This window comes from Vidua chalybeata, chromosome 24, assembly GCF_026979565.1.
Source record: "Vidua chalybeata isolate OUT-0048 chromosome 24, bVidCha1 merged haplotype, whole genome shotgun sequence".
Taxonomy (NCBI): domain Eukaryota; kingdom Metazoa; phylum Chordata; class Aves; order Passeriformes; family Viduidae; genus Vidua; species Vidua chalybeata.
Genome location: NC_071553.1, coordinates 3650417 through 3676695, shown reverse-complemented (window position 1 = coordinate 3676695; position 26279 = coordinate 3650417). Strand labels below are relative to the sequence as shown.

The following is a 26279-nucleotide window of genomic DNA, read 5'->3' as shown; positions in this document are numbered from 1 at the left end:
CCCCAGCACACAGCACACCCCAGGAATCATGCACAGGCCACCCCTGTGTTCCAAAAAACACAGAAAAATCACCCCCAAAGGAAAGAAAAGAGGAAAAAAAAATAAACAAGAGCTTCCAGTTATTGGTACAGCACTGCTGAAATGGGCTCTGGAATCAGCTCCAGCCTCTCCTCGCTGCCTCCACTCGGATCCCTGATTTCCAAAGGGTCAGGATTCTCCTGTTCCAGCCCTGCTTTGAGATGAAATCCTCCTGCAGCACAACCTCAGCAGAGACATCTCTGAAATCAAGCCCAAACTTTTGTTCCATGCACACAAAACTACTCAAAAACACATTTAAGACCCTTTTTTCTTTTTTTTTTTTTTCTTTTTCAGATGTGGCAACCAACGACGTCAAAAAAAAATAAAACCTTTGGCAACTCACGAGTGCACGCTGGGGCAGGATTGGTTTAGGAGTGCTAAAAGAGAAGGAAAAAACCCCAAAAAAAACCTCCCAAGGGAGTGCAAAATATTTCAAAGTGGCGACTGCAGAGTGCAGAATCTGCTCAGAGGGAGGATGGGGATATTTATATGGATTTTTGGGAACACATCCTGCCAGGCATGAGCCACGTGTGCTCCAGGCAGACTTAAACACTGAGGAATCTAAAAAAAAAATTTACAATTTTTCAGCTCTGAGCGTGCTTCTCATCATTGCCTGGAAGAGCTCCACAAGCAAAATCTGCTGCTTTCTTTGGGAGGTGGAAACAAAATTCATTTTTTGCCAGTTTTAGGGTGGTTTTGTTCCAAAATAATTTATAGGAAGCAGACATTTTGCTGGTCCAACAGCAAAAATCTGGGAATATCCAGGGATAAACAGGGCCCTGCCCACCTGTGGTCAGACAGAAAAACAACCTGCAGGGAGCACATTCTCCTGATTTTCCTGCTTGTTCCTGGCATAAAGGCAGGAATAAAATCCCTCAGTTCAGGATTTACTGACAGCAAACCCAAAATTTCCCCTTTCTGCTCTGAGCCCTTCAGGGAATCCCGACAGGAAGGGGCAGCACTGCCCTGGTGCCTCCTCTGCTTTGTCCTCCTGACTAAAATCAGCCTCTGGAGGAAGATTTGGTTCCATTCCCAAGGATTTCTCTCTGGCCAGAGCCACCTCTCCCCCTCCCTTGCTCCCAGTGGAATTCTGTGCCCCAAAAATGCCTCAGGAATGAGCAGGACAGCACTGGCACACAGCTGGATGGCATGGGGGTGCTGCAGTGGCTAAAAAATGGATTTAAATTGATTTTAATCCCTCCAAGACACACCCAAAAAAACCTGCCCAGCCCAGGGAAGTTGGAGCAGCTGCCAAAATCACCTTCCCAAACCAGATGTGCACTCCAGGAGTGAACAGCACACAGCTGGATGGGGGCGCTGCAGTGGCTAAAAATGGATTTTAAATTGATTTAAATCCCTCCAAGACACAAAAAGCTGCCCAGCCCAGGGGAGCTGGAGCTGCTGCTGGATGTGTGCTGATTCCCAGGATTCTGGCCTCCCAGAATTCCTGCTGGAGAAGGATTCACCCCCAGATGAATTCCAGCTGCCCTGACCTCACACAGGACTGCTGTGTTTCCCTGGAATTTTCTCCCTTTTTTGATTTTTTTTGATTTTTTACCCCTAGCTTTATTATTCCAAACCAACTTCTCAGCTCTAAAACCAGAGGGGAACAAGCATTCCCCAAGGCAAAGGGACACAAAACTGTCCCTGCATTTGATCCCAAAATCTTCCTCTGCCAGCTGTGATCCCAGCAGCTCCAGCCTGTCCCACCGCCCTGGATCTGCTCACACTCAGCAGCCACTGCTAATTGCTGCTTAATTAACTCCAAATCAAGCCATAAACGCCTCTGTTTAGGCAGCACCAGCCTTGTCAAACATCCTGGAGAGCTCCTGAGGGAATATTCAGGGATTCTGGGCTCCTCTCAGGGGCTGCTTGCAACACCCACTCTGATTTTTAAGACAAAACCACCCCACCACTCAAAGGCCAAAAAGGTTTCTTCTTCTTTTTCTTTTTTTTTTTTTTTCCCCATTTTTACTCTTCCAGATTCTATTCCTCACAGAGCTGAGGAAGGAAACAAACCAAAATAGTCACCCACAACTCAAAAAGTTGTTAAGTACCTGTGGATTTTAACATCATTCCCTGACCCACTGCTGAGGTTGATTTCCAGAGAGGACAACACCAAGAGAGGCCCTCGGTACAACACTGAGGTGGACTGGAAACAAATCTGCCCTAAAAATGGGAGAGGTTCAACTGCAGAGCACATCAAAAACTGCCAGGAAACAGGAGCAAAAAAAACCAAAAAAAAAGGTCAATAAATGATAAATGAATAAACCCACAAGAGAGGGGCAGAGCTGCAGGTTGTGATCTGAGCTGGAGGAAAAGCTCCAGGAGGGGAGCAGGGCCCTTCACTCCATCCCAGCTGGAATCTCCAGGGAATCCCACAGGGATGCAGCTCCCCGGGCTGGGGGAAGCTGGGGAAGGGAGATCTGCACCTCAGCAGCTTCACTGCCCTCAGAATGAACATTCAAAACCCCAAATATTCCATTTGTGAGCTAGCTGAGGTTTGAAAATGCATCAGAGGGGGAAATGATCCCAACCAAAGCCCTCCTGTTCTCACACACCACTCCATCATCCCAAAGATTCCACGGGTCCTGAAGCCTTGGGATGCTCCAAGTGAAAACAAGGAATTGGCCAACTCCAGGAATTTTTCCCTTCCTGACCTATTGCAAAACAGAGCTCGAATGTGCCAAAATCTGGGCACAGGAATCACATCCCCTGCTGAGGACAGGTCTGCAACAAAGCTCTAAACCTAAAGCTGCTGCTAAAAAAAACCCCAGAATTCCTCCATCACCCTCTTTTTACCAGGATCACCTTCCCAGGGAAGACAGAACACCAAGGGTTCCATAACCATGGGCCATTTTTCTGCTTGCAGGGGCTGCTCCCCTGCAAATGCAGGATCCCAAACAGAGCCATGGCCCAGGCAGCAGCAGCAGCTCCCCGTGGAAAAAGAAACCAAAAATCCAAGAGATTCCCAGAAGCAAGACACGAGTTCAGCTCCCATGCCCCTAAATCCTACCAGATTTTTGAATCTTAGGGAATTATTCCCATCTCCAGAAGCTGGGGGGGGGGGGATGCTGGGTTCTTGTCTGTCTTCTACCAAACTCTTTTGTTCTACCAAAATGCTTTTTCTTCCAAATGCTTTGACCTTCCACAAAACCCAAGCCAGCCAGGAAAGAACTGATGCAAAAAATTACCAAGCATTCCACACAACCAAGGCTACTCCAGCAACAGGAACCTAAGAAAAAAAGCTTCTGTAATGCTGCATTTTAATATATTTTTTTTTTTTTTAATAAATCACCACGGTACAGAACTAAAACAGAATCTACTCTAACCCCACCTGCCCTAGGCTAAATTAAAAACAAGTTGTGAGGAGCTGCACAAAACTGCTCCTGAAGTGACCTAAAGAACCAGCAGTGACAGAACGGAGCCCCCAGGGAGGCTCTGTCAGGAATGTGATCCAGGAAAAGCTGGCAGCTCCCTGTCACTCAGTGTGCCCCATCAGGCAGCACAAGCACAAGGAAAAATTCCCTTCAGTGACCTGAAAATTGCAGTGGAGAAAAGGCAGCAAAAGCTGCTCCTCTCCCACCTCCTCTCCCTTTATCCATGAGCTTTCCCAGCTGCCTCCTGAGCTTCTCATTCAGATTTTTTTTTTTTTTTTTTTTCCCTGCCTGCTGGGTTTTACCTGGTGGGAACCTTCCCATCCTGGCTGCACTTCCACAGGAACTCAGCATTCCCACAGGAAAACCCGGATCTCTGTGGCACAGCAATTTTGGGAAGCTTCTTGGAGAGGAGCAGGAGCCCACAAAGAACATTTTTTTTTTTGGGCTTGACCCTCTGCCCAAAGCCATAAAAGCTCACAAAGAATTAAGTGCACAAATTTTCAACAGCTAAACTTGGCTTTTCTCCACAGGGGAACAAGGGGGAAGGGAAGCAATTAAATTGCAAGTTTTTAGTGCTCATCATTCGTGAATTTTCAATTCGAATCCCAGCCTGCAAATGTCAAAAGTCCACGTATTTGGTAGGCATAAAATTGGCCAACCTGAACCAACCAAAGTGCTGCTATTTATACATAGCTCAAGAAATTTCCCAGAGCAGGCTCCAAACATGCAAACCAAACCAAGAAAAAAAAAAATTCCAGATGCCTGCTCTTCATGATCACCTGCAGCTTCGCTTCTGCATTTCAAAAATAAAAAATTAAATTAAAACAAAAGGTCAATATTGCACATTTTAAGAGCTGCTGGCGCAGGAACTTCCTCCTGCATCTGCTGATGTCTAAATGTGAAGCATTTTTTGCCTCTGACAGGAGCCAACAGGAAGACAGGTCACTCCATGAGCTCACTCCCTGCTTCTCCACCTGAAAAAGGAATATTTTTTTCTCCCATTTTTCCCCTGGGCAGGTGAACAATGCCCAAAAAAAGCGACTCTGTTCCACCCACCTGTCCCAGGTGTCACGTCAGGAACACACAAAAGTGGTTTTTCTGTATCTCAATGGCAGGATATAGAAAGGGAACATCACTGCAGGAAAAGAAAAGTCCTGGGTGTTGTGGCTTTAAAGGGAATTCCAAGCCTGCAAAAGTGGCAGAAGGAAAAAAAACCTCTGGAAAAGTTTGAGTTCACCACTTATCCATGGACTAGGTGCAGTATTTACAGCAAACACTGTCAGCTCCTCGTGCTGGAGAGGGGAAAAATCTTCCTCTGCTCATGGCAGCTCGGAGGATGCTGAAGGAAAGAGATGTCTCCATCTGTTTTCTGGGAATATTTTATGGGGAAGATCCTCTGAGACCCCCCAGCTCAAACCCAGAAGTTGCTGCCTGACATCAGATGCTCCACATTGGAAGGACACGGACCCACAGCCCAACACACCCAGACCGAGGGGCTGAGAGAGGAGCAGCGCTCATTCTTTTCACCCCTCAGTTTTCTTACAAGGCCTCCTGAGGTGTAAAAATCCACCTACAAATTCCATCTCACCTCCAAGGGCTCTGGAAAACAATCCTGCATTATTAATCCAGGACACCAAGGAGGTGAAAGCAGATTTACCACGAGCTCGAACCCCGTGGAACCCCTCAGCCTGCTTTGGGGTCAGTGCTCCCTCCAAAAAAATAAATCAACAGCTCCACTGCAAAACCTGGGGTGAGAGCTGGCAAAAGAGGAGCTTTTCCACGTGGGGAAAAGCAGGAAGCTTTTCCAGAACTGTGGGGAAAAGAGGAGCAACACTAATGCTGGGATGTTGCTGTTCTCACTCACCCTGCTGGGCTCTGGAATTGCAGGTCAGGCAGCAACCTCCCTTAAAAACCCAGGGAAAATCCCCCAAAAAACCCAGGGAAAATCCCCCAAAAAACCCAGGGAAAATCCCCCAAAACGGCAGGGAAAACCCTCCCATGCTGCTGATCCAGCAGGGAGCTGCCAGGCTCTGGCACAAGAAATGTTTGGACTCCAGCATTCAAAAACTCTGTGAGAAGTGAAAGGAGCTCATCCCAGCCGCTCACGGGGTGGGAAGGAGGGCAGGGAAGCATCCAAAATCCAGCCCCACCTCTTCTCCCAGGGGCTCCACGGAATTGTCCTGGACATAAACTTGAAATAAATCCTTGAAAAAAAATTTTTTTCTCCCTGCAAAAGGAAAAAAAAAAAAAAAAAAAAAAAGAGACAACAGGCAGCAGAAAAGCCCTGGCTGCTTTTGTTGCCGTACAAGTTCTGGTGCCCCCGGGGCAGAGCTGACAGCACACACCCCATTCCCAAACTTTTCCTGGAATGCCAGCTTCCATCAGGATTCAGGGCTCTCCTTGCTGAGCACAGGAAGCAGAAGAACAGAGGGGTTTGTTTGTTGTTTTCCAAGAGTCACAGAGAAAAGCCTCCTCTGGTGCTGTTTGCTGCAGTCAGTGCAGACTCAGTTGCTGCAACATCACCCAAAATTCCTTTTGGACACGGGGGAAAAACCTTCCAAACCGAGGAGGAGAAGAGACTGGAGCTGCAGCTCCTATTAAGGCGTTTGCATATACATTCCCAACCTGGGTTCTTCCAAAAAAAGGGGGAATTTTTGCAAAAAAAAGGCTGCTTTTTTTTTTTTTTTTTTTTTTTTTTTTTTTTTTTTTTTTTGATTCGGGAATGGCAACGACTACGAGCGTCGAGAACCTCTGTGGAATTACAAACTGCTCGTTTTTAAAAAAAAGGTGGTTGAAGGGAAGTGTCCCATCTTTGCCTTGCTGGCCAGGGTGTCCTTTTGCAGGAATTCCATGTGCTATGTCTTCTGGAGATCCGGGGAAAAGGGGCCGGGGGTGGAGGGTCCATCCAGTCCAGAGAGCGTAAATGGGCCGTGACTGTTCAGCACTGATGGGAACTAAGAGATAAAACAAGAATCATCAAAAAACCCACTGCTCCTCCAGTGTCTGTGCACAAAAAAAAAAAAAAAAAAACAAACCCAAATGCAACAACAAAACAAAGAAAAACCAGCTCAGATATCAAGGATGCTCCTGGCTTCTCACTTTTAATTTATTTTTTAACGCCAAGCGGTGTCACAGTGACCCCTGAGCTGAGCACTGCCCCATATCCTCATTAAAACGTGACTTTAATGCAGGTTGTGAGGAAAACAGGGTGTAAAGTGCCCCTCAGTTAATGATCAGCTGTTTCCAGGCTGAAATATCCGGTGCCATTTCAGCCCTCCTTGTTTATTCCCTATCCTCGTGGCACAGATGAGGAACTTCCTTCATCTCCATGGAGATGTCAGATCCCGGCCCAGAAGATTTCATTAAGTTCTTTCATTTCAATGGAATGGAATGAAAATTTAATCAAAATTGGTTCAAATCTACCCTTTGCCTCAGCAAATTCAGGCAGCAAATGTGGTAATTCCAGTGCCAGAGTGGAAGTGTGAGGGAAAAACATGAGAATTACAAATAAAGGAGTTTTTTTTTCTTAAATATAGTGGATTTTTTCCTATATAGTAAAAAAAAACCCTGGCCTTGGACATTTCCAGGGATCCAGAAGCAGCCACAGCTTCTCTGGGCAACTGTGGCAGCCTCACAGGGAGGAATTTTATGGATTTCTTCCATAAAAAAAATCATCAAAAACTGTGCCACACATTATCACAGAGATCACACACACACTCTTTCTCCTCATTAGTTGTGAGATTAATTAATATTTCTCATCAGGAATGACTGGAACAACCAATAGAGTGGAAAATCTCAAAATTCAGGAAAATCCCAACCAAAAAAAAAAAAAAAAAAAAAAAAGTTACGGGGAGGAAATTTTTACAGGAAGAACAGACCTAAAAAAGAAAAGTAATCTCTCTCTAAAGCAGTCTGTGCTGCAGTGAATTTCAACCATCCCTGAAACACCAACATTTACAATATCCTGAGTAAAAAAAACTGAAATTAACGCTCTCAAAAGGGGTAGGAAGCAACAACTCCTGTTTTATTTCTGCTGCAAAGATTGGGAATAAGTGATCCCTGCAGGTGTGCTGGGGAAGGGAGTGGAAATCCCTGGAGAAAGGAGCGTGGCACTCACCTGGAAGAGGGTGTTAGCACCTTGCAACCTGGCAGGGCTGAGAGGAGCCACGGGGCTCAGGGTGCTCCAGAAGTGGATGCTGGAGAGCAGAGGGCTGGGAGTCAGCAGGATGGGAGTCTGCAAAGGCAGGGAAACCACCTGTGAGAGCCTTTCCCCACGGAATTCCAGCCTTTTCCATGGAATTCCAGCCTTTTCCCACGGAATTCCAGCCCTTCCCGTGGAATCCCAGCAGGGAAATTCCAGCCTTTCCGCTGCAAATCCAGCCCTTCCCGTGGAATCCCAGCCCTTCCCGTGGAATCCCAGCCTTTCCCATGGAATCACAGCCTTTCCCATGGAATTCCAGCCTTTCCCACAGAATTTCAGCCCTTCCCGTGGAATCCCAGCTTTTCCCATGGAATTCCAGCCCTTCCCATGGAAATCCAGCCTTTCCCATGGAAATCCAGCCCTTCCCATGGAATTCCAGCCCTTCCCATGGAAATCCAGCCTTTCCCATGGAAATCCAGCCTTTCCCATGGAATCCCAGCCCTTCCCGTGGAATCCCAGCAGGGAAATTTCTGCCTTTCCGCTGCAAATCCAGCCCTTCCTGTGGAATTCCAGCCTTTTCCACAGAATTTCAGCCCTTCCCGTGGAATTCCAGCCTTTCCCACGGAATTCCAGCTTTTTCCCAAGGAATTCCAGCCCTTCCCGTGGAATTTCAGCAGGGAAATTTCTGCCTTTCCGCTGCAAATCCAGCCCTTCCCATGGAATCCCAGCCTTTCCCATGGAATTCCAGCCCTTCCCATGGAAATCCAGCCTTTCCCCTGGAATTCCAGCCCTTCCCATGGAAATCCATCCTTTCCCATGGAATCCCAGCCTTTCCCATGGAATCCCAGCCCTTCCCACGGAATTCCAGCCCTTCCCGTGGAATCCCAGCAGGGAAATTTCTGCCTTTCCGCTGCAAATCCAGCCCTTCCCATGGAATCCCAGCCTTTCCCATGGAATTCCAGCCTTTCCCATGGAAATCCAGCCTCTCCCACATAATCCCAGCAGGGAAATTTCAGCCCTTCTCCTGCAAATCCAGCCCTTCCCATGGAAATCCAGCCTTTCCCATGGAATTTCAGCAGGGAAATTTCTGCCTTTCCGCTGCAAATCCAGCCCTTCCCGTGGAATTCCAGCCTCTCCTACATAATCCCAGCAGGGATATTTCAGCCTTTCTCCTGCAAATCCAGCCCTTCCTGTGGAATTCCAGCCTTTTCCCACGGAATTCCAGCTCTTCCCGTGGAATCCCAGCAGGGAAACTTCTGCCTTTCCCCTGAAAATCCAGCCTTTCCCACAGAATTCCAGCAGGGAAATTTCATCCTTTCTCCTGCAAATCCAGCCCTTCCCATGGAATTCCAGCCTTTTCCCACGGAATTCCAGCCCTTCCCGTGGAATCCCAGCAGGGAAATTTCTGCCTTTCCGCTGCAAATCCAGCCCTTCCCATGGAATCCCAGCCTTTCCCATGGAATTCCAGCCCTTCCCATGGAAATCCAGCCTTTCCCATGGAATTCCAGCCCTTCCCATGGAAATCCAGCCTTTCCCATGGAAATCCAGCCTTTCCCATGGAATCCCAGCCCTTCCCACAGAATTCCAGCTCTTCCCGTGGAATCCCAGCAGAGAAATTTCAGCCTTTCTCCTCCAAATCCAGCCTTTCCCACAGAATTCCAGCAGGGAAATTTCATCCTTTCTCCTGCAAATCCAGCCCTTCCCATGGAAATCCAGCCTTTCCCATGGAATTCCAGCCCTTCCCATGGAAATCCAGCCCTTCCCATGGAAATCCAGCCTTTCCCGTAGAATTCCAGCCTCTCCCACAGAATTCAAGCCTTTCCTCTGGAAATCCAGTAGGGAAATTCCAGCCTTCCCCTTGGAATTCCAGCTTTCCCCCTGAAATTCCAGCCTTTCCCCATGGAATTCCAGCCTCTCCCCATGGAATCCCAGCAGGGAAATTTCAGCCTTCGCCCTGGAATTCCAGCCTTCCTCACAGAGTTCCAGCAGGGAAATTCCAGCCCTTCCCATGGAATTCCAGCCTTCCTCACAGAATTCCACCAGGGAAATTCCATCCTTTCCCCTGGAATTCCAGCCACAACACCCCCTCAGCTGCCAGGAACTCCCATTCCCTCCTGCTCCTGCTCCTCCCTGCCAGCCCCATCCAGCTCTCCCTCCCTTCCCCTGGCTGAGCAATCCAACCCTTCCTTCCCCAAATCCTGCTGGAAGCTCCAGCAGAGCAGCTCCTCCAATCCAGCACTCTGGAAAAGTGGGATTCTGGATTTAAAAAGGAAAAAAAAAGAAAAAAACCAATGGGCACAGGCCTGCTCCTGGTGCCACTGACAATGCCAGCAACAACAAAAGGAGTTTCCACCCAGCTCCCGAATATCCCAGGTTCACCAGCCAAGCTCTTCCCTGGGTGCCAAAAGAAAAACTCCACTTGGATTTTGGTTTTTTTCCTTTTCCCCCCTCTTCAGCCATTTCAGTTTTCAACCAGCAGCTCCCCCACGGTTTCATTCTAATTCCAATTTATTGCAGGGGAGAGATTGCAGAGATACAGAATGATTTAACAGCCCTGCTGGATTCACTTCTCTTCCAAGTTTTCCATGAGACATGAGAGCTCTCCTTTCCCACACAAAGATAACAACCAAATTAAGCAGCTGCTCTTATTGCTGCTCGCTCACAAGACTTTGGCTTTAACTAAATGCTACTGAGTAAAAAAAAAGCTCAGCAGACACCTCTGTGGGTCTGCTTTTGAAGGATTTTCAGGCTCAGCTGAAGGATTTAGGGGCAGGGTTTAGGAATAATGAAGGATTTTCAGGCCCAGCTGAAGGGTTTAGGAATAATTCACTGTCCCCCCGGCAAGGTTTACAAAATCCTGCTGGAGCTGGTTTGGGTTTTGCCTCCACATGCCAGCCCTGTGTGCATGCCCAGCACGTGGGCACACTTTGGGGTGAGTTAACACCAAACTTGTGTTTGATTAAAAAAAAAAAACAAAAAAAAAACCACAAAAACCAACCAGGGAGTGACATCCTGAGTTTCAAATCTCCGCCTACAATGAACTATTCATTTTCCACTTGCTGTTTTCGAGCATAACATCATCACTATTGTTAGTTTAAAAAAAAAAAAAAAAAAGCAAGCAGGAAGGGAATTGAAGGGAATTTGGTCACCTGAGAGAAAAGTGCTGGAGTAAGAGAAGCAGTTGGGAGAGAAGGACTCAGGATGCCCAGAGGACTCGGATCGCTGCCTGTGATGACCAGAGTGGGAGCCAACTCCAGCCCTTTGGGTTTTTTCGACCTGGAGAGGTGATTGGCAAATTCCTTCTCCAGCCCAGCTGAATCCTGCTGCTCTTTGGGCTCTGGGGATTGGTGCTGGAGGCTCTGAGCCTGCTCCAGCTGCTGGGAAGCCACAGATTCGATGTCCGTGTCAATGTCCAGGTCGGGGTTGGAGCTCAGGGGCGGCGAGGGGGGCGTGGAGGGCACCTGGAGGGTGGGAGAAACTGAGGACATGGGGGGGGTCGGGGTGAAGCTGGTGCTCAAGTTTGGCAAAGGTGCTGGGGGAGCTTCGGGGACGGTCAGCTTGGGCAGGACGAGCGTCTCCAGGGTCTGCAGAGTCTCCTCGGAGCCCAGGGGAAGCGAGGAGGACACGGTGGGGGTGGCAGGAACCGTGGAGGTGACAGCCACCGCCGAAGCGGTGGAGACCAGGGGGGCAGAGGGAGGCTTTTTGGAGGGCATGGTGACAAACTTGATGACAGAGGGGGTGGGGTCCTGAGGTTTCTTCTCCGTCAGCTTCTCGGCCGGGTTCTCGATCTTGATGGACCTGAAGAGCTTCACGCTGGAGGAGTTGAGGGAGTTGAGGGTGAAGGAGGAGTACAGGCCTGAGTGGATGTAGTCGTTGCGGCTGGAGGACTTGGCACAGGACTGGGATTTCTCCTTCCCACAGCTTTCCACGTCCTTGGGGGCGCTGGGCACCTCCCCAAAGCCGGGCATTTCGGGGTCCCCCTCGATCCGGCCCACCACGAGGGGATCCATGTTCAGGATCTCTGGGTACGACACGAATTTGTACACAAACTTCTTCCCATTCACCTTCTTAATGATATTCTGGAGGGAAGAAGACAAAGTATATTTAGGCCTTTCTTCAGATTAATTTTCTTCCTACAAACACTGCCTAAAATAGGCAGAGGAATTAAAGTCTGTAATCTTTCAGCCAAAAAAAAAAAAAAAAAAAAAGATTGTTTCTTCTTTTCCTGTTTTAAAAACACCCTGCATGTTCCAGTTCTGCTCCCCGAGCTGGCAGACAAAACACTGCAACAGGTGAGCTTAACCTGACATGAAACTTACTAAAAACAGCCTAAAAACTGCCAAGAAATCCTGTTTAACATCAAAAAATGCCCATTAGCCCCATCAAGGATCACTCAGCTGGGTACACTACTGGTAATTTAAGAGAAGAACTTGCTAAAGGGTTTCTCCAGGACTGCAGAATTGAGAGTTTGCACTTCAAATCAAACCACCTTTATTCTTAACAAGATGATAATAAAGGAAAATAAGCAGCTGAACTCGCCAGCAGAATGCAGGCTCATCAGTTATTTCAATACCACAGAAGAGCATCTGTCAAACTTGTTTTGCTCCTCAGCGAAATGCCACACACTTTGGACTTGGAATTATCCTTATTTATCATTCCCTGATTGTTGCTGAGATCTCTCAGTACCGAGGCAGATTTGTGGCACCCAGTGATGAACACCAGCACCCTCCCACCTGCTCCAGGCTGAGGCTCCTCAGAAACTGGGGGTTATTTTTATCTGCTCCACTCACACACCAGCAGTCGTGGGCTAAAGGGAAACAAAGGTGAGACTCGAAGATGTTGGATAAACAAAAGCTTCTTACTCTGCTGGGCTGAAAACAGTGGTCAAACTGAAGGTGACATTCTGAATACACAGAGAAAATAAAAATGCTTCGGGCTGAAAAATGTTTCTTTTGGAAGAAATAAAGGTAAAGAGAAAGCTGCAAAGAGATCTGAAGGTGGTGCAATATTCACGTGCTCCATCATCATCCTCTCCCGGTGCTTTACCTGGATTTTAACCCTTGCAAGGGTGTGTATTTTTGGAAGGGGGATTAGGAGCCAAAGGCACATTTGTATTGGCAAAGACACCGAGCCAACACTTTGCACCGAGCCACCAGAACCTCCCAAAACAACCAGCGAGGAGGAGACAGCGCAACGATGAACGGAATTAAAAAAAACAACCCAACACCTTTAAACAAAGCAGCCCAACCTCCTTCAACCTGGCAGAGACACAGCAGTGCCACCCCTCCCCTGGAGGAGGAGGAGGAAACAAAGCTCCTCAGCTCAGAGGGATAAGGATTGGAGCAGGATTTCCAGCCCACCTTCACGTAGTAGTAGCGCAGCGCCCGGCTGAGTTTATCATAGTTCATGCTGGGCTTGTTCTTGCGGATCCCCCAGAGCCTGGCCACCTCCTCTGCCTGCAGCAGCTTGAATTCCCCGTCGTTGGAGGTCCAGCAGATGATGTTCTTGTTCTGGGGCTCTTGGAGCAGCTGGAGGAGGAACTGCCACAGGGTGATGGCACTGTCCATAGCAGAGAGCTGCAATTCACAAAGGCAGGTTAAGCCCGGAGCATTTCCCTACAAGAGGTGGGGGAATTGAGCAGGGATTGTTATTTCCAAAGCCAGCAAGAGTAAAAAAATTATTAGTCACCAGTCGTGAAAGATGTTCCCTGCAGAACTGAGGGGCTGAGTGCCAACTCTGGCGTCTCCTCCCACATGTCAGTACTTTTCACATGGGTTATATTTAGCCTCATTTAACTAAATCAGGTCACTTTGGGTAAGTTGCAGTGAGTCACTAGCCCCAAAAAAAATGTTTCCAAGTTGTTCCATGTTCACCCACTCTGGCTTGTGCTGCTTTGTGAGAAAGAGCTCAGGTACACCCAGGTAGGGATCAAACCACCCCCTCACCTCCTCCTTTCCTGCTCCCAGCTCGGAGGGAACACAGCACAGCCAGGAACTGCAAAGCTCCAGGAAGATGCCAGGGCCAAAACAATTCCATTTCCCCTCAGTTTTCATCCCAGCCTCTCAATCACCCCAATCTCCCTTCAAATCTTTCTTTTTCAGGTATCACCCCTGTTTTTTTTTTTAATGAGAGTCAACACGAAACTAAATTAAAATTATTGCAAACACTGCCTTTGCTCGGCTCTCCATTCCTGCCATGTCTAACCCACGTCAATGATTTAGGCTGGGACTTTCTAGGACTGATATTTGCCAGTTGATTCCTGCTCTAAAGTTGTTGATGCATAAATTTATCAAGGACAGACCAGGCAGATAACATTTCACCTCGACCATTTCTGACTACACCAAAGAGTATTTCCACAAATATTTTTAAGCAGAACACTCATCATTCTGGATAAGATACAGTGTGAATTAAACCAGGCAAAATATTAATTCAGCACCTCCTATAGTAGATTCTCTTAGTCCAGAACTGTTTAATTACCACAGCTTAAACTTTTTCCTGTGAAATAAAAACAGAATTAAAAACACTCTGGGATAGTGAAGAACACTGGATATACATAACCACTATATTTTTCCCCCTAAGTAAAGGAGGTCTAGGGGCTCCATCTGGGTGAGTTTGAATATCAAACACTAATCCCAAGCTCCAAAGCAAAGGCACCAAGCCCAGCCTCAGGGAGCAGGAGCCAGGCTGGTGTTGGTTGATGTGTCTGTACACAGGGCTCAGCCTGAGATCCAGCCCGCCCTGCCAGCTCATCTTTGCTCCCAAAGCCTTTTATTCCAATCTCATTAGTGCCCAGCACTTCTCCAGCCCTATATAAGGAAGGGAAGTGTGTCCAGGGGAGAGGCTGAGCGCTCAGGGAGCCCTGGGACAGGATTGGAGCTGACAGTGCACACAGGGAAAACGAGGTGCCCCGGGGCATGGCACCTTCCTGGGCACAGCCCGTGCCATTTCAGCCCTTGTGCAGAATCCCTGCCTCATGGCACACGGGCTGATGTGACATTGATCCAGGCAGGTAAATTGCTGCAATTAGGTGGAACAATCTCCAAGTGAAGGACACCCACACCCCCTCGTTAGGCTGGCCCGAGGTGCTTTCCCTGTTAATTACTGCACACCTACAGCTCCCTGCTTGCCCAAATTAATTGCTCGGCACTCGAAGAAACTGGAGGCTGTGCTTCCAGACTCTTCCCACACTGCTCTGTGCTGTGCCAGCTGGTCCATACAGGATTTAGGGACCAGGCAGACACCTTAAAACCCTTCCAGGACCGCCTGGTGTTGCCATTTGCCCCCAACATCCCAGACTGGGAACGCCGGGGCTGTGCCTCGTTATCCACAGGGATGATGCAGCCACACGTGGTGGCGTGGAGAGCACGAGGACTTGGTTCTGCCAGCCAGCAGAGCTGTCAGGAGCACTGAGATGTGCTAAGAGAGAGCAGGCAAACGAAGCCGAGTGATTATTCCCACGCTGCGTTTATCTCCAGCACTCTGGGAGCACTGCACCAAACTGATGCAACGTGGAAATCAGATTAGCAACAGGATTTCACAGTGGCAAAGGCTTTTTTTTTTTTTTTTTCTCCCCATCCCTCCTGCTAAAAATCCTCGCAGCTTTCATCCCAGAATTGAACTGGTGCTACTTCACGAGGCTGCTTCCCTTGAGGAAGTTCCACCTTGCTGTTAATTCCCAAGACAAGTGTTGCTGCCCAGGTCACAGCTGGTCTGGAATCCAGCTGGAGATGCACAGAGCACCACGGAGTTCTGTGAAACAGCACACAGAGAGTGGCCAAAATGATGGAAAATACTAGATATTAAAAAACAAACAGGGAAAAAAAAAAAAACCAAAAACACTTTCCCAGAGATGAGCTAAGTCGTTCTGAGGAGCGTTTACCAAAGTTTAAGAGTTCACGCTGCTCAAATCCTGCATTTTCCAGCTGGAAGGATCCTCAGCCAGGGGCAGAGTTACAGACTGTGCTGGAGTGCAATTTTGATCAAGTTCCTCCTGATGTTTCTGGCATTTGCAGCTTCAGGCGTGTCACGATTCTGTCCATCACTCAGAGGACACATGGCACATCCCCAGCTTGGAAAAGTCTTGTCTAAGAAACGTTAAAAGGGTGGAGAGGCCTCACTGATTCCCTGGCTGTCACAGAACAGGAGCAGAGAGGATTCTGGAATTGTTCATGGATGGGTTTTACTGCATAAAACAGAATCAATATTCCTCTTTCTTAAATATTCACTGCATTCATCTCCAGGGAATGGTGGAGATCCCGCAGTGGAACCTCACGGAAGCTTCAAAGAAATGGGGAATGTGGAGTTTTATCCAAAGGGAAGGCCAGAAAACAACCTTGGGCAAAGCAATGGGATCACAGGTGGATTTTGCCCCTTCAGAATCCAGGAGAGAGCTGTTAGCTGGGAAAGTCCAATGTGTATCAGGATGTTGTGTCTCATTTAACTTTAGTACCAAAGCAGAAAAACACATTAAAAAACCCTCTTGTTTCTCCAGGAAAAAGCAGAATATAAAAAAATCCATCACACAAGATGTAAAATCAAAACCAGCACAGGTGAGCTGAGCACCACCAAATGTGGGGAGAAGGTTTTTCCTTCTCCAGCACGCAGGGCAGGAGGCAGCTGCTGCCTTTCCTGAGCCTTTCCCTTGGCACCAACAGGGATGAAAAGTGGCTCAAGACCCCCCTGCCCCACATGACTGAGGGTGAAATGTTCTCTCAGTTTGCAAACAGCATTTCAACTTCTCAAATTTCCTCAAAAGGCCCCACTCTCCTCCTCTCACAGCTCTCCAGCAGCACAAAAACCCTCCTAAGCCCAACTGCTTTTCCTCCAGGATGAGCACACCAATAATTACAAACACACCGCTGCACAACATCCTTGGCTGAAGGCTCTTTTCCCTCCTAAAAAGAGAAAGGAAAAGCGAAAAGGGAATGAGCCTGAGAGCCTTTCCCTTCCTGCACCATGTGAGCAGGAGGAAAAAATAGTTGCTAGAGGCAGAGGGCAGCTCAGCTTTGTAATGAGGGAGCTAAAATAGAGCACTATTATTGTCTTGAGATCTTCTCTGACGCCTACGGGTGACCCTGGGAGTTCAGCAGGAGCTGCCAGGGTTTGGCACAGAGCTCCCAAAAAACCTGAGCCTCTCCTGCTGCTGCAGCTCTGCTGGAGGCCCGGCCTTTGCAGGAGTTTATCCAGAAAAGCCAGGATTTGGGATTTGTCTCTCGCCCTCTGTGGGATTACAGGGCCTGGAGGCTCGGCTTTTCCTGGGAATGGGAGGGTGCAGTCACAGAGGAGTTTAGGAAGTGGCACAATAAATCCAAATATTCACCCTCTGTGCTCCCTCTGCACGCCCTGGGAAGGGAGTTAAGGCAGGATTAGGGGGGTTTAGGCCTGTCCTAACCCCCTCCTTCGAGGTCTTCTGGCAGATTTCCTGTGCTTTGACTCAGCGCCAAATAATCCCCAATAATCTTTCACCTCCATTTGTTGCAGCAGCCTCTGGTAAAGCATCTGCAGCCTGATGACTTCTGCAGATGGGCTGAATAAAAAGCCTTGTCGGGCCCCCCAGACAGGAAGAAAGGCAAGGAAGGACATCCCAGGCACACAGCGAAACCATCCCCAGCACGGCTGAGCTGGCACGGTGACAGCTGTCCCCAGTGTCACAGCGAGGGGACAGCCCCAAAAAAGGGCCTTGGGAGCAGAGGGAACGCAGGGAGACACAGAAACAGCTCCGAAATAAAAACTGGAATAAAGGCAGCAACAGGTCTGGGGGAGCTCGTGGTGCAGGTGAGCAAATCAAGGCTTCAATTCCAGGAAAATCCAGGAAATTCCAGAAAAATCTAGGAAATTCCAGGAAAATTCAGGAAATTTGAGGGAATTCCAGGAGAGCAGAGCTTGCTGTGATTGCAGCACACTTCCCAAAGCCATTGGCAGGGATTTTTAACACGGTGTGCGAGCAGGAGGAATTCTGCAGGCAATAATTCCTGCTCTGTTGTGCTGTGGACACAGGGCCTTGGTGGCTGCTCCAGGAAAACAAACAGAGTTGGGTGAAGGAGAATTTTGGAGGTCACAGGCCCAAGGCCACAGTGGAAACCTCAAAACCTCAGCAGGATTTCCTCCCCCCCTCCCCTTCTTTGTTCAATTAAAGAAATGAACAAATAAATGGCTGCCCCGTGCCTTTTATTGTAGTGACACGGCTGATGAAGTGTCCAATTAAAATATCAAAATAAAACCAGCTTCACCAGCAAGATCCCATTCCTAATAATAATAATATCCCTTTCCTAAAAGCTTTTCCAGCTCCCAGGGCTGTGACTCACCTGAACCAGTACTTTTAGGATTTTATCAATTTGAATTAAGTTTAGAAAGAGCCTGCTGTCAAAAAAAAAAAAAAAAAAAACAAACCAAAAAATCCACAAATCTACTGTCCAAAACTCCATACCCTGACCTGGTGGGAAGCACAGCAGGGATTTGAGTCCTTTTCCAGAGCACACTCAGGTGAAATGCCAGGTAAAAGCCCCTTAAATGTGTAAAATAAAGGAATTAAACAAAGAATTCCAACTACAGATGCAGAATTCTACACTCCCTCAAAAAATTCCAACCCCTGGCAGCTTTCCAAGTAGTAACCCAATCAAACCATCTCTAATAAGCAACAAAAATCAAGGAAAAAATGAGGGAAAAGCACCCCAAACTCCAAGAAATTCTTGTTTTCCCCCTTGCCTCTGGCATTCCCTGCACCGTTGTTCCCAATCCAGGCAGGAAAATCAGATTGTTGTGAAGGAGAAGCCGTGGTTATCAAGGCAGGAAGTTCCTTGGAAGGAAATGCTGAAGGATGTCCTCATGATAAGAGCTGCTCCAGAGTTTTCATTGCCTAATTCCACTCCAAGCCTCTTTTTTTTTTTTTTTTTTTTTTTTTTTTTAACTCAAAACAAACGTTGCAATAAATTTTGTCTGCCCGGCTCAAAAACTGAGCGCCCCTTGAGACAAAATTAAGGTGTTTTATCAAATATTCGGGGGGTTAGGAACCAACTCTTTCAGCTTCTAAACCCTGAGAAAGAAATATTTCTTTTTCTTTGTATTTCCCAATGTTTTCTGGCCTTCCCTGCCTTTCTGAATTAGCCAAGCTCAGGAACAAACCATGAAGGACAACAATGACATCAGGATTTCCACGGGACTCAGGGCTGCAGACTCAGGTTGGCAGCAGATGAGCCAAGCAGCTTTCTGGGGATATTTAAATCCTGACACAAATTTTGTTATCAAATACGGTTTTGATGACCACACCTGACTTTTAATGTTCAACCTGACGGAAAACAGGGGGAAAAGGGGATTTTAGAGCCCACTTTGTGTAATTCCTGCAACCCCTCTGCTCCATCCCTGCCTCACATCCCACCCCTGATTTATGGACAGACCCAATTTCCCTGATTTTCCACCCTTGGATCAGCATTATTCCTTTCTTAACTCTTTTTTTTTTTGTTGTTGTTTAGGATATGAAAGGGAAGGTTTAGGACACACAGAGGGGATGGGAAACTTCAAAACCAAAAGACCTTTGATGGGTTTGTGACCCTGCTGGGATTGTTCCATAAAAACTCTGATTTCCTGGAAGCTCCTAAGGAGATTACACTCACTTCCTCCTCATCTGGGCCGAGTGTTTACCAACAGCAGATTAAATTGGCTTGCACAGGCACAATCCCTCTGCTGGAAGGAAAATCATCCTCAGTTCAGAGCAGGAATAACCCCCTCCCCTCCACCAAAAAAAAAAAAAAAAAACCAAAAATCCCAGGTTAAAATTCCTTCTGGATGGTGCAAAGGAAATCGGATTGAAGCTGGAAAAGCTCCCCTGGAACAATGTTTATGGTACACTCAGCCCCGTTGCCATGGCGATGGAACAACTCTTCCCTGCAAACAGGCACAGAGACCCTAAAAATAAACAGCCCAGGCGAAATCCCCGTGTCAGGCAGAGGGATGGGGCAGGTGGGAACGGGGAGAGAAATCCTGATAACAGCCAGAGCCTCCAAAGCAAAGCCCGGCCTTGCTCGGGAGCTGCTCCCTAAAAATCCAGCCAAAATATGAATTCAGCCCTTAAAAACCCAGCACAGCTCTGGAGGTTGTCCAGCCCTGCTGGGGATTTTTGGGGATGGAGAGGAAGGGAGGTGGAATACAGGTATGGGATGTGTGTGTGTGTGTACGGGAGAACACCAAATAAAAAGCAGGATTTGCAGGATTTGCATACTTTCTCCTCTGCCTCCCCTATTGATGTGGGCAGGAATCCACCCAGCTCAGACAGGGGAGTGCGGGAGGATGAAAAAAAAAAAAATAATAGTGGTGAAGAATTAAAAAAAAAAAAAACCTAACAAAAACCCAGCAGCTCTTGGAGCCAAACAACCAAACCCTGGATCCAAACAACGGCTGGGCTCAGCCTGCAAAGCCCTGCACCCAAAAATCTCCTGTGCCCAAAGATTCCCTGCATCCCACCCAGGAACCCCTGGATCCCAACAGCCAATTTCTGCACCCAAAAATTTCCCGGATCCCACCAAGCAAGCCCTGGACCCAAACAAACCCCAGGACTGCACCGAGCAATCCCTGGATCCAAACAACTCCTAGACCCAAACAAGCAATTCCTGCACCTGAATCCCAAGATCTCCTGCATCCCACCACCCAACCCTGGATCCCAAAATCTCCTGCATCCCACCACCCAACCCTGGATCCCAAAATCTCCTGCATCCCACCACCCAACCCTGGATCCCAAAATCTCCTGCATCCCACCACCCAACCCTGGATCCCAAAATCTCCGGGATCCCACCACCCAACCCTGGATCCCAAAATCTCCGGGATCCCACCACCCAACCCTGGATCCCAAAATCTCCAGGATCTCATCACCCAGCCCTAGATCCCAAAATCTCCAGCATCCCACCACCCAACCCCGGATCCCAAAATCTCCGGGATCCCACCACCCAACCCTGGATCCCAAAATCTCCAGGATCTCATCACCCAGCCCTAGATCCCAAAATCTCCGGGATCTCAACCTCTCACTCCAAACAACCCCTGGATCCCAAAAAACCAGTTCCTGGACCCAAAAATCTCCAGGATCCCACCAACCAACCTCCGACTCCAAACAACCCCTAGACCCAAAAATCCAATTCCTGGACCCAAAACCCGCCGGGATCCCACCAAGCACCCCCAGGACCGAACCAAGCCGCTCAACCCTGCACCCAAACCGACCGCAGGCTCCCCCCGGCCCGGCTCCGGCCGCTCCCCGTGCCCGGTGCCGGCACCGAGGGGCGGCCGGGGCAGCCCGGGGGCACCGCCCGCGCCCCGCAGCCCGGCCCGCCGCTCCCCCCGCCGCGGCCCTCCGCCCCCGCTCACCGAGGAGGAGCCCCGCCGGTGCCCGGGTGCCGTCGGGTGCCGGTGCTGGGCGCGGCCCCCCCGCCGTCCCTCATGCCCGGCCCGGCCGCCGGGGCCGCATCCCGGGCGGGCAGCGCGGGGCGGCCGCCTTCGACACGGCCGGGGGCGCGCGCTCGCGGAGACCCTCCGCGGCCGCCGTAGCGCCGCTTCCGCCCACGGGCCCGCGGAGCTCGCGGGAGGCGGCCAATCGGAGCGCGGCACCGAGAGGCCGCGGGCCAATGGGAGGGAGCGCTGCGGGCGCGGGGCGGGGCTGGGGGCGGGGCCTGGGGCGCGGGCGGGACGCGCGGTCCCGGTGCCCGGGCCGGGCCATGTGCGCGGGCCCGGGCCCGAACCGGCCTCCAATGGCCCGAACCGGCCTCCAATGGCCCGAACCGGCCCCGAACCGACCCCGAATGGCCCCGAACCGACCCCGAACCGGCCTCGAATGGCCCGAACCGGCCCCGAACTGCCCCGAACCGGCCCTAACCGGCCTCGAATGGCCCGAACCGGCCCCGAACTGCCCCGAACGGGCCCCGAACCGACCCCGAAAGGCCCCGAACCGACCTCGAATGGCCCCGAACCGGCCTCGAACAGTCAAGAACGGGCTCCGAACCGGCCTCGAACGACTCCGAATGGCCCCGAACCAACCCCGAATGGCCCCGAACAGACCCCGAACGCACCCGAATGGCCCCGAACAACCCCGAACCGGCCCCGAACGCACCCGAATGGCCCCGAACTGCCCCGAACCGGCTCCGAACCGGCCCCGAACGCACCCGAATGGCCCCGAACTGCCCCGAACCGGCCCCGAACGCACCCGAATGGCCCCGAACTGCCCCGAACCGGCCCCGAACGCACCCGAATGGCCCCGAACTGCCCCGAACCGGCCCCGAACGCACCCGAATGGCCCCGAACCGGCCCCGCCGCGCCCGCAGCTCCCCGCCCGCCGCTCAGGGGGTGTGGGCCGAGCGCGCAGGGTCTGCTCTCCCCCCTCGGGGTGTTGAGGGAGGACGGGGCGCAGCGCGTCAGAACGGTTCAAAAATTAAAAACAAGCCGCTGTATTTTGCTAGGAAATACACGATCCGTGATCCTGAGCACAGAGGGTGCGGGCGAAGGGAGCAGGCTTCGCTTTCCCCGCTGCTGCTCTCCCTCTGGAATTGCTTCTCCCAGTTTTTCCCAGTTCTGAGGAAATCCGACGCTAAATTTCTCTTCTCGGCGCTGCTGCGCCGCGCTCGTGTCCGTCCGTGGCACCAGGGACGTGCCAGGAGCCCGGCTGGCTGTTCCCCCGGGCAGGCGGAGGTGCAGCCGGGGCTCTGCACATGTTGGGCATTCCCAGATGTTGGATATTCCCAATATTGGCCATTCCCAATGCTGGATATTCCCAATGCTGGGCATTCCCAGTGTTGGATATTCCCAATATTGGCCATTCCCAATGCTGGCTATTCCCAGATGTTGGATATTCCCAATGTTGGATATTCCCAGATGTTGGGAATTCCCATTCCCAGATGTTGGCTATTCCCAATGTTGGGAATTCCTAAATGTTGGATATTCCCAGTATTGGCTATTCCCAATGCTGGATATTCCCAATGCTGGCTATTCCCAATGCTGGCTATTCCCAATGCTGGCCATTCCCAGATGTTGGATATTCCCAATGTTGGATATTCCCAGATGTTGGGAATTCCCATTCCCAGATGTTGGCTATTCCCAATGTTGGGCATTCCCAATACTGGCTATTCCCAATACTGACCACTCCCAGATGTTGGGCATTCCCAATGTTGGGAATTCCTAAATGTTGGATATTCCCAATATTGGCTATTCCCAATGCTGGCTATTCCCAATGCTGGCTATTCCTAGTGTTGGCCATTCCCAGATGTTGGATATTCCCAATGTTGGCTGTTCCCAATGTTGGGAATTCCTAAATGTTGGATATTCCCAATATTGGCTATTCCCAATGCTGGCTATTCCTAGTGTTGGCCATTCCCAGATGCTGGGCATTCCCAGATGTTGGATATTCCCAATGTTGGGCATTCCCAATGTTGGGAATTCCCAAATGTTGGATATTCCCAATGTTGGCCATTCCCAATATTGGCTATTCCCAGATGTTGGCCATTCCCAGATGTTGGATATTCCCAATATTGACTATTCCCAATACTGGCTATTCCCAATGTTGGGCATTCCCAGATATTGGGAATTCCCATTCCCAATATTGGCTATTCCCAGATGTTGGCCATTCCCAGATGTTGGCTATTCCCAATATTGGCTATTCCCAATGCTGGCTATTCCCAATGCTGGCTATTCCTAGTGTTGGCCATTCCCAGATGTTGGGCATTCCCACATGTTGGCTATTCCCAATGTTGGGCATTCCCAGACATGGGCTATTCCCAGATGTTGGCCATTCCCAATCCTGGCTGTTCCCAGATGTTGGCCATTCCCAATCCTGGCTGTTCCCAGATGTTTCCCGTGGCTCGCCAGTGGCGAGGGCAGCGATGTCTTTGCCCTGCGCAGGCTGAGGCACAGCAGGAGTGATGCCTCAGGTTTGGGATTTTCTATTTCCCCATTCTGAGCTGCTTTAGTGTGTGGGTCTGAGATTCACATTATGGGATGGTGAGCTCTGTTCACAGAGCAGGGAGACAAAACAATTCCTTCTTCAGCTGGGGACCAAGGACAAATGATCCAAATCTCAGCCCAAGAGCACAAACAACGTGGGCTGGAGAGAGGAAAACAATCAGGATGGGACTGCATGGGCTGGAGCTGGAATGGGACAATGAACCCCAACATGCAAATGGAGCAGAGCTGATCACAGTGACAGACCCCGTGGCCAGCTGTGCATTTTGGGACCATTTTGGGCTGTGCTGCCCAAGGTGGATCCATTGAGGCCTCTTAATAAATCCCTGCTTTATTCTTGAGCTCTGTCCAGTCTCTGTTCCAGCTCAGCCTTCCCAAGGCACCAGGAGAGCTGAGGCTGCTGGAGCTCGTTTCAGCTGCTCCTGCACTGCCCTGGAATGGTTTGGGGTCCCTAAAGACCCCCCAGTGCCTCCCCAGCCATGGGCAGGACCTTCCCCCACCCCAGGCTGCTCCAGCCTGGCCTGGGACACTCCCAGGGATGGGGCAGCCACGGATTCTCTGGGAATTCCATCCCAGCCAGGAATTCATTCCCAAAATCCCGTCCATTCCTGCCCTCTGCCAGTGAAAAGCCGTTCCCTGTGTCCGGCACTCCAGGCCCTCGTCCAAAGCTCCTCTCCAGCTCTCCTTGATCACGACTTTCTGTACAAAAAAAAAAAAAAAAAAAAAAAGAAAAAGCAGGAGGGAGATAAAAACAAGGAAAACCAAAGGTTTAGGGTTTGACAAAGGACAGGGGTTTCCCCCAGAGCACATTGTCACAGGGAGAGAGGAAGTTTTCAGCCAGGCTGACCATTAGTTATTCATTTACAGAAACTCATTTTCTTTTAAAATGCAGCAAAGTTAATAGAGTTTTTTTGTGTTTTTCCCATCTCCACTTTCAAAAAAAAAACCCCAAAAACCAAAAAACCAACCAAAAACAAACAAAAAAAAAACCAAAAACACAAAACAAAACAAAAAAAATATATTAAAAAAAAAACCCCAAAAAAACCCAACAAAACAACAAAAACTGAAAGGGACCAGGCAGGGAGGAGAATGAAAGGAGGAAAAGAAACAAAAAGTACTCCAGAATCAGTTTCCTCAGCTTTCAAAATAATTAAACCCCTCTGAAGTGAAAGCCTGGACATTTCCCCTTTTCCTTTTCCTGTGGAAAGCATCAGGCAGCGTTTCCACATTACCAGAGCTGCTTTTCCCAGGGGAATGCCCGAGCCAGGAACATCTGGAGCTCTGGGGGCTCCTCCTCACCCCCAGCTGACCTGACAAACCCCCCCAGGCTTTTCCCCGTGCCCACCCCTCTTTTCTGCCACCCCTCTTCACCCTGGGGTCCCTTTTCCCTCACCAAACCCCAGAACAAAGAGGGAAATCAAGGAAAACCCTCCCAGGCTCTTCCTGTCGAGTCACAGGTGGGAGCTTTGCCAGCACCTCCAGCCCAGCTCAAGCCCATTTTTTTGGGACAACTCCAGCACCTGGCTGTGCACAGCTCGCTCCCAAATCCAGCTGGTTCCTCCAGGAGCTCCCGTGGGGATGGAGAAATCTCCTTTGGGAATGCAAAGGGCAGAGCTCCACCACCCCACATCCTCCCCTGGCTTTGTCTCCACTCCCCACCGGCAAAATCCGCCGGCACCCCCCCAAAATTTTGGCACTCGGGGAAAAAATGCAGGAGCTGAACCCCAAAAAAAAGCAGCACAGAGAGGGGCAGCGCCCAAAAATCAACCCCAAGCTCCTAAAGCTGCATCACGGGGGTGGCTCCAGTGACAATCAACCTATTTTTATTTTAGGGGGATAAGAAATTTCCTACTTCGTGCAACTCCCATTTTGTTCTGCTCCCACTGCTGGGTGTTTGCAATTCAACGTGGGCTTGTTCCTATCTTAGACAGCATCAGCCAGGGGAAAAAATATAGGACAGACAAAGGGATGGAATAAAAATCAAGCAGAGAACGAGGCAGGGTTTGGGAGGAAAAAAAGGAAAAAAAGGATCAACATGCAAAGAGATTTTAGGAAAGCAGCTCCCGTGCAAACAGCTCCCATTTTAACGGGGAAGAGGCAGCAGAAAAGGGAAAATAAACATATTTAATTGGAGATTTCTGGTGAATGTTAATCAGGTGGCAGCACTTGGAAAATGGATTTTGCAATTTCCGAGGCAAGGACAGAATCCTGAAGGGATACAGAGCCCCCAGTTCTAGGAAAACGCAGGACAGCCCAGGCAGGGGAGCGCAGAGAATTCCAAAGCTTATCCCAACCCTCCCTGCACGGCTCTGGCTTGGCCATCACGTGGCTGGAGAGGGGAGCAGGAGGGGATGGGAAGCACAGGGAGAAGCCAGGACATTGTGCAGCAGCGGATCCGAGCCCCGCCAGGGCCCTGCTCCAGCACGTGGGGCTGCGACGTGGTTTGAGCAGCCAGGTGGCTGCCGAGGAAGGCAGGAGCCTCCCCTGAAATGGGAAATGTAAACCCCCTCCCTCCAAATTATTATAATTTTGAAATTAAGGGGCTCTCAGGTAAAGATATGGGAACAGGAATAACAGTTCTTTAGTGGGAAAATTAAAATACAAATGCAATAGTAAAAAAAACAAACACTGGCAGAGTCAGAGCCTGCCCTGGCAGCCTGTGGGTCAGGGTGGTGGCAGCAGTGCCATTCCATGGGGGCTCAGCCCTCCTGCAGTGCCAGCTGTGCTTCTGCTGGAGCAGGATCCTGGACAAG

The 26279-nt window shown here is 49.8% G+C and overlaps 1 protein-coding gene across 6 annotated transcripts; it reads right to left on the bottom strand.

Moving 5' to 3' along the window:
* Positions 1-6150: 6150 nt before the first annotated feature.
* Positions 6151-22006, bottom strand: ELK4 (ETS transcription factor ELK4). 6 transcript variants are annotated; one of them, XM_053963788.1, is made up of 5 exons: positions 21861-22006; positions 12960-13175; positions 10749-11678; positions 7576-7692; positions 6151-6412 (listed from the first exon to the last, which is right to left on the bottom strand). In XM_053963788.1, the coding sequence occupies exons 2-5, from the start codon at positions 13164-13166 to the stop codon at positions 6314-6316; spliced, it is 1353 nt and encodes a 450-aa protein (XP_053819763.1). In that variant the 5' UTR covers positions 13167-13175; positions 21861-22006; the 3' UTR covers positions 6151-6313. The 6 variants fall into 6 exon arrangements, with proteins under 6 accessions (XP_053819763.1, XP_053819764.1, XP_053819760.1 ...); XM_053963789.1 differs by lacking the exon at positions 21861-22006 and adding an exon at positions 21645-21854; XM_053963785.1 differs by lacking the exon at positions 21861-22006 and adding an exon at positions 21529-21614.
* Between the last annotated feature and the right edge of the window lie 4273 nt (positions 22007-26279).